The 8,067-nt window shown below is 51.3% G+C and overlaps 1 protein-coding gene across 1 annotated transcript; it reads right to left on the bottom strand.

Moving 5' to 3' along the window:
- Positions 1 to 2,323: 2,323 nt before the first annotated feature.
- TMEM88B (transmembrane protein 88B) lies at positions 2,324 to 6,256 on the bottom strand. Its single transcript, XM_008641166.2, has 2 exons — positions 5,189 to 6,256; positions 2,324 to 3,403 (listed from the first exon to the last, which is right to left on the bottom strand). Exons 1-2 carry the CDS (start codon positions 5,456 to 5,458, stop codon positions 3,137 to 3,139), a joined length of 537 nt encoding a protein of 178 aa, XP_008639388.1. The 5' UTR covers positions 5,459 to 6,256; the 3' UTR covers positions 2,324 to 3,136.
- Positions 6,257 to 8,067: the final 1,811 nt, after the last annotated feature.

Here is an 8,067-nt window from a genome sequence, read left to right as displayed (position 1 = left end):
AGTGTCCCTTGTCCCCCCCTCGCTGTCCTGTGTCACAGGCACTCGTGTCTCTGCCGTGTGGCCAGGGAGGAGCTGCCTGGGAAAGCTGGCGGGGGTTTAAATGCTCCTGGCAGCCACGGGCACCCACGCGCAGCCTGGGCTGGTGTGGCACACCAGGGGCTGTGCCGGTGCCCACCCAGCGTTCCCAGGAGCTCAGGCGCTGGCAGGGAGCGGGAATGCGAGGCACGGCCGGGACAGCGGCACAGCCCCGGAGCAACGTGGGCAACTCCCAGCTCTTCTCTGGGAAAGCGGCTCTTTTGTTGGGCTGATAATTGTCCCTGTGTTTTCCCCCTGGGGAATGGGGCGTAGATCCTTCCCTTCCCTTGGGCTGCCATGGCACAGCTCGGGAGCGCTGCCCAGCCTGGCTTGGCCTGCCCTGGCACTGCTCTGTCACAGGGGATGGTGGCAGTCCCCAGTCCCCCCTGGCACTGCCCTGGCACTGCTCTGTCACAGGGGATGGTGGCAGTCCCCAGCCATCCCGCTGCCACGCGCAGGCACCGGGATCATTCCCAGCAGCAGCTCGGCGCTGTGGGAGCCGTGTCCCTGTCCAGCTGCAGGAGGTGGCTGGGGTCAGCTCAGGGAAAGCAGTGGCAGCCGCTTTGGGAGGTGACTGCTGGCACTGACAGAAGATCCCTGCCTTGTGCCAGGACACACGGATCCCCCGGAGTTTCCTTTTGGGAAACAACGCTGTGTTTTTCATCATGGGATCACTCCAGCACATACTCCCTCCCACTTGGCATTTTTCAGCCCTCAGCAGCTAAATAGGATCAGATCTGGCCAAAAATCCGGGGAGAAACGCTGTTAACCACCAATGGCCCTGCTCAGGCAGAAGGATCCATCCCAGAATCCATGCCCAGGTGCGTGGTTGGGAGGGATCCTGCAGGATGGATGCCCCAGATGTCCCAGGCTCAGCCCCACAGCCCCATCTCGAGGCCTGGGCACAGCAGGAGCAGCTGCTCCTCCGGGCACAGGAGCAGCTCCATCAGGAATTTGTGAACAATACATGGAATTCGGGGAAATTCCAGCCCGGAGGGTGACAGCTAAAGGGGGACCGAGCCCACCGTGAGTGCCCCAGCCCTGTTCCAGGGGAGGACTCCCAGGGCACTTTGTGACCCATCCTGCAGCCCCTTAGGAGGATCAGCTGAGAGAAGGGGCCCTTGCAGGCACTCCCAGATTATTCTTTCTTTAATCACTTCCATCCATTCTAACCCAGTTCTCCAGCAGAGCTGGAAACAATCACCAGTGACCAGTTAGAGAGGGGAGGGAGGGCAGGAGAAGCTTCCCTGAAGACAGTCAAGTTTCAGTGAAGCAACAGAAATGGAGAGAGCACAAGGAACTGTCCAGAACACGTCACTGGGGGTATATTACCATATTATATTACCATGCAAATCCTGCCAATTTAACTGGAGAGTTATCCACAGAAAATGAAGCACTTGGAATATTAAACTGCCCGGGAGGAGATGGGGAGCAGCACATCCTCTCATGGTATGTGCAGCAGGTTCCAGCTTCCTCTCCACTGGCCTCCCTCAGAGGAGGAATGCAGCATCCTTCCAATAAATTCTGTGTTGTCCTTGGCTCTAGAAGACGATCTTCCCCATCTCAGCTCAGCCTGACAGATGGTTTGTGTTTGCACCACCCCCAGCTGAGCGTTCCAAGAACTGAAGGCATCTGATAACCACCGAGGCATCTTCCTGTGGCTTCACCTGGACCGTGCAGTGATGGCAGGGAAGCACAAATAATAAACACGTCCCTGGCCAAAGGAAATGTATTTTGGTGTCTTCTGAGGTGCCTCAGAACCAGGTCAGTGCCGTGGCTCTGAGCATGGAGATGTTGCAGGGAAATTAAATCCATACATAGTTAAACTTTTAAAAAAAACCCAGTTAAAATACACTTCTTTCTGTCCTCCCTGCTATGCCCTGGGCTCTGGGCTGGTTTGGGAGCCGCCAGAACAAAGCCCTGCCTGTGGGAATGAGGAGGAGGCAGAGGCAGGGATCCCCCACATCTGTGGGCACAGTCCCTGCCTGGCACATGGGCCCTGCAGGCTGGCACAGCTGCCTCGGATCTGAGCCAAGGCTCAGGATATGGCTCTGTGCTCTCTACAGGAAATTTAGGATCAAGCCAGCTTCACCTCAGAGCTACAGCCCTCCTGGGAATGCCTTGTTGGGGCTCTGCCCGTGCCAGGACACCCTGAGGTGCTGCCTGAGCTGTCTGTTCTGCTGCTGACATTTCAGGTAAATTCATTTCCCCTTTGTTATTAAAATTCTCTGTAAAGTGAACTACCAAATTAAATACATTTTTGCTTTATTGGGGAGGCTGTAGCAAATAACTCTGGGTTTCTTTGCAGGGACAGCAGCAGGGCTGGTTCATTACAATACTGGCAGCCCAGGCTGGCTGAAGAATGCTTTCCTTGTAAAAGCAGCTGGATTAGACAACAGGTGAGCAAAAGGAACAGCAGCTCCTATCAAATATCTGTACCCAGCGAGCAGACACTGCCCTCAGGCAAAACCTTGTTATCCTGAGAGATCTCCCTTGCCTGGAACAGAATTTTCTTGTTTTTCTTCAGTCTTGTCAGAAAATGTCAACTCTTTTTCCTCCTTTTTTTTTTCCCCCAGTTCACTTTCCCCTGTAGCCACCCCTGGTTATTCCTCTGGGTGGTATCAGGGCCCGGCAGGGCAAGTAGCTGGAAAAACCAATCCTCAGGAAGAAAACAGAAGTTACATTTTACCTTACAGTGCTACAGAGCGTGGAACAAGGGGTGGTGCTGCTGCAGCCAGGGCTTTGCGACAGAACAAACTCCTCCAGGGGGGATTTGGCAGGAACTTTATTTCTACAGAAAACTGGGAATGGTTCCTAATGAAAACTGGGGACACAGGGCGACAGCATCCAGCGACGAGCAGCACACAGACAGGAACAACACCAACAAACACCACCAGAGAGCATTGGGAAGGACAAAGCTGCCACACCCTCCCCACACCTGTCCCACGCTGTGCTTTCACTCTGTGGCAGTTTTTGGGATAAATCAGAGGCTGACCTGGCTGAGCAGCAGTGGCAGAGCCGCGGCAGGGCTGAGGATGAGGGACAGGGAGGTGCTGCAGGGTCACACCCAGGCCTTGAGCTGGGTGTTGCAGCCCCTGGCACAGCACGGAGCCCCCTCCCCAGGGTGGCACCAGCGGCCCCCCTTGTAGACAGCCAGGCTGTAGGGCTGGAAGCACATGAGCAGCCGCAGGCGCCGTGCCAGGCTGCAGTAGATGGCCATGGCCACCACCAGCAGCGGGGACATGATGACAAAGCCCAGGATGATGAGGGCAGAGGAGCTGTTGTCGTCCAAGATGCTCTTGCAGTAGCGGGCAGAGGAGTGCAGCACCTGTGGGGAGAGCGAGGCAGAGCCAGGGTCATTAAATTGGAAAAGAGCTCCGAGAGTCCCACATTAACCTGCACCATGTCACTGGCCTGGTGGTGACAGCAGTGGCCAAAATACCCTTGTGTTTCCAGTGCTTTCATGGAAAAAGACACCTCTTCCCTCTCCCAGAGGTGAGCTCAGCAACCTTCAGGTAGACTCTGTGGCTGATATCACATCTCGATCCAGCTTTCAATTATCCCAGGAGCCGTGTGAGACAAGAGCACCGCACACTGCTCCTGGAGCAGGAAACACTCATCTTTATTAAATCATCCAATAGCATTGGATAGGCACAAACCAAATCTAAAGGCCTCCTGGTGCTACACTGGGAATTACAAAATGAAAATGTTGCTAACAAAATCAATAAAACCACAGAAATCTGTTCGATTCTGCAGACGGAGGTTGGTCATTCCATGGCTGGAGACCCTCCAGACCCCTTTGTGTTCTGTTCTCTGTGTGCACTCATTTCTGCCTGAAAAACCTGCCAGGAGAGACCACTTGCAAAGAAAACCTCGCTGGGCCTGGCTGAGTGGTGTTTAAAGCCTTCCTTTGGTGCTGGCAGCAGCAGAGCTGAGCTGAGCACTCCGTTGTTCTGCACTAACAAATACTGCAGGCAGCCCCCATGTCCCCAGACTTTATTCTTTTTCCTTATTCTTTCAGCAGTAAAAGAAACACAACCCATCATCCTAAAAACCAACAATAAATCCGTCTAATGGACCTGCAGTGCAGAAATCGGCCTCTGGCTGCTGGGGAGGCACTGAAAAGCCATGGCCCAAAAGCAGGGACTGCTCTGGTGAAGCCACAATCCCTTGCTATGATTGCATTAAAGGAAATTCTGTGTTAAAAGACTCCTCACAGCTTCCAGCAACACAGGGGCTTTCACTTCTGGTCCACTTGGCTGCACTCAAAACCATTTTGCATCTCCTCAAAGCCTCTGACTGTGCATGCAAAGGAGAACTTGAGGTTTCCCAAGGTGAGGGAAGCTGGAAGGGGCAGTTCTGGGAGGCTTTTTCTCATTTTCAGTCCAGTTTGCAGTGCCTGTTTATGAACTTATGAAACAGGCACATTGAGCTGCTCCAACAGCCCGTGCCTGCAAGGAAAACAGGGAACTGCTTTTTCACAGCCACAATTAGTCAAGCGATCCCAAAAATGTTTAAAGGAATCTACCAAGAAGAGATTGGTAAGCAAGGAAATAATGCAGTGCAGAGGACACAAACAGAGCCTGGATGGACAAAGGAGGCTCATTTTGGTGTGAGGAATGCACAGAATGTTTGGGAACAGGAATGTTAGATTGGCATGAGAAGGGGATTATATATCCTGTCAGACTTTACTAATCCTATCATTAGGCAGATCCTAATGGATATTAAACTTACTTAAACAGAAAGCAGCAAACCCTCACAGAGCCCAGGCAGGACTGTGAGCTCTGGAGTTCAGGTTGGCAGCTCTCAGTGTCAGAAATCCCAGGGAAGAGAGAAATATTGTGAAATGCAAATGCAAACAGCAGCTCCATCACGGCACAGAGTGTGCTCACCTCACCTGGCACCTCTGCTTGGCACCTCCATGGGGACACAACTTTATTGCCCAATTCCCCACAACACCTGTCCTTGTCAGCCCAGACCATTCACACAGGGAAAAATCTGTTTCCTTAGGGAAACAAAGCCAAAGCTTGGGGAGTCCTGCCTGGCCTTTGGGGTCACAGCTCAAAGGAACCCTCAGGTGTGGCCCTGCAGCCACAGGGAGCGAGGCACTTACCTGGGAGTGGCACTGGAAGCCAAAGTAAACCACCACAATGGTAGGAAGCAGCACAATGGTGAAAATAACAAACATCAGGAGCAAGTTAAGGAGAAAGACCAGGGAGTTCATGGTTCCTATCACCAGGCTCCACGCCAGGCAGCACCAGGGGCTGCGCGGCTCCCTGGGAAGGAGCTGGTCATCCATGTTGTACGGGGGGAGCCCAGGGATCATCCGAGACCTTTCCGAGAGGATTTCTGCTCCAAAGTCCTCAGGGTCCTGGCCAGACATTCTTCAAGGAGATGCACCAACCCACGCTCTTATCCAAAAGGGTTTCCTTGCTTTTGGTCTAACAGAGCTGGGAAGGAATTTGCAAAGGCTTCTTCTGCCTCTTCCACACGTGGCCAGGAGCCCTTAACCAGAGATCATCGTGGAGCAGGGAAGGAAAGGTCCCTTTGGGCCCGCTGCTTCCCCAGGACCTGCTCAGCACAGTTTGCTTCCTTCAGATGCTTTTCCAGCAGCGTCCCAGCCTCAGTCCCAAAGCAGATCAGGCTGCTGGAAGTTTGGCAGTAGCTTTTATTTTGGTTTAGAATCCAGAGTCCTACTGAATTGGTTGTTGTTTTTCCTAGGATTACGATCCCAAGAGGTCCCAAAGGGTTGCTGTGGCAGCTGGGATGGGCTGCTCAGGGACTTTAGTATCCCACTCCACCTTTGAGCTCAGCTGGGCGTTCAGGATATCAGGCTTAGGCACTCACAGGCAGTTCCTTGTCTTCACCTTTCCATGCTCTTCACCTTGTACCCAAGCAAATATTCCTGCTCAAGGCTCATCCAAACGAGGTGAGCAGTGAGGATAAAGAGCAGGAGCTGTTTCCCCTCTCTCTGGAGTCCTCGCCCTCACCGTGCAGCAGAGATGGGAGCAGTGTGTGGTGGTGTCACTGCTCTCAGCTGCAGTCACAGCCACTCAGACCCAGCAGTGTCGTCCCTTCTGAGGCAGCTCAGCTTTGCAACACTGCTCTGCTTACAGAACAGCCTCAGAGCTGCTCTCTGTGCTGGCCAATCCTTCACATCTGTCTCCCCACGGATGGGATTTAACACACAGCACCCAAGAGCCACGCTCGAGCCATCCATCCCCAGGTCAAGATGGTCCCTCTCCAACTTTAATTATTCTGAGTCAGTTTCTAAAATTCCTCTCTGGATTTAAACAAACAAACCAAAAGCAACCTTAGAGAAATTGATAATAATCACTGTATTCCTCAGAAATCATCCGTGCTCTGCAGTCATCTGTTCCTGTTTGCAGAATGTATTGAAATTGTTGTAGTGAAGGCACAGCAATTACCAATGATTTCATCTGCCTCATATGATCAATATTATTTAAGAATTTCAGTGACGTCTCCATGCCTGTGTAGCCTCTAAGATACAGTCACAGTAATAAGAGAGAGATATTAAAAAATACAGAGAGAAACAACCTTTAAAACAGACAGCAGAGTGTGACAAGTCCATTTTCATCATCTTCCTTCCCTGCACTCTTGGGCTGGATGGCTCCCAGGGGAGTTTGCAGGGCAGCAACCTCCACTCAAGCTGCAAAATGTGAAATCTCTTCTCAGATCTGTCCAGACATCCCGAGGGAAATAACTACTGAATCCATCCTGTTTTCAGGCCAGAGACAGTGTTAATAATAAAGTCTGAATCTGTGCAGGAAACCATAAACGTGACAAGTGGCAGGGAGCTCAGTGTTTACTCTGCCTGTCTAAATTCTGTTTAGATTTAAAGACATAATATTTTTCAAGCTTGATTTATGGGGAAAAAAAGGATGAGTCACACAAACAGAAAGAACCCAACCCAAAACTACAGGAAGAGAAATCAATTTTAGGCTTAAACCTTGGAAAGATGAACTCGGTGCTGGGCAACTAAAAATCCTACAGCTGGTTTTACCATCTGCTGGTGATGGCACAGGGGTGTGGTGAAACACAACTCAAGTATTCCAAAAAGTGATTCAGTGAAGCTTTGCTAAATCCAGTGAGACTTTCCAAAGTTCTTTTGCTATAATGAAAATGTATTTTAACCTGTGGGAGGGCTGAAAATTGCCTTCTGTAAATTTATTTTCCACACATTCTACTGATTCTTGTAATAACCAAATGAACTTTGTGTCAGACGAACCTCAGGGATACAAAGAAAGATTCTCTAATTCTGTGAAATTTCCACATTCTTAACAAGTGCTTGCCCAGAAGTGGGAAAGATCTTGATGATGGAGCAGTTTATAACAGGAGCATCATTGCTTTGAGATGCTGGAACCGGTGATGATTAAAGGGCAGCAGACAAACCCATCAGTTCTCTGACGCAAGGACTGCTGCTCCCAAGGAATAATTTTCTGGCAGCACCATCTTGTGGTTTGCTGCAGTTCATAAATTTTCATTTTATGTCTCACATTCTCTAACCCTAACCCTTACAGGATGCTGCAAGGCTTGTTACCCACTATGGAATCCTTCCAACACCCCCATTTTTCTCACATTGGTGGTTTGAGCACTGCTGGGGATACACGGCCCAAAGTCTGCTCCAAATCCCTCACTGAGCTGTGGGAATGGACACTCCAAGCAGCCCAGCTCCATTTTACAGGGAATTTTGGCTGCAGCTCCGTGGTACAGCCCCACCACACCGTGTGTGGCTGCTCCCAGCTGAGCTGTAGGTTTGGGCTGCTTTGGGTCACACCTCATGCAGGTGATGATGGTCACTTGAGAGGGCTGGGATTGGGTAAAGGTTCTTTACCCAGAGGGTGAAGGTCTCTGGTGACCACTGACCTGAGGGAACGGCTGGAGCTGTGTCAGGGGAGGTTTAGGTTGGATTTTGGGAAAGGTTCTTCCCCCCAGAGGGTGCTGGGCACTGCCCAGGCTCCCCAGGGAATG

This window comes from Corvus brachyrhynchos, unplaced genomic scaffold (assembly GCF_000691975.1).
Source record: "Corvus brachyrhynchos isolate BGI_N302 unplaced genomic scaffold, ASM69197v1 scaffold68, whole genome shotgun sequence".
NCBI classification, from domain to species: domain Eukaryota; kingdom Metazoa; phylum Chordata; class Aves; order Passeriformes; family Corvidae; genus Corvus; species Corvus brachyrhynchos.
Note: the sequence above shows the minus strand (reverse complement) of the source record. Positions and strands in the feature narration are given on the sequence as shown.

Excerpts from the sequence above, each read along its gene's own strand:
- TMEM88B (XM_008641166.2), bottom strand. The coding sequence starts at position 5,458 with ATGTCTGGCCAGGACCCTGAGGACTTTGGAGCAGAAATCCTCTCGGAA. Across the intron at positions 3,404-5,188 it reads GCTTCCAGTGCCACTCCCAG|GTGCTGCACTCCTCTGCCCG; the intron begins GTAAGTGCCTCG and ends CTCTCCCCACAG.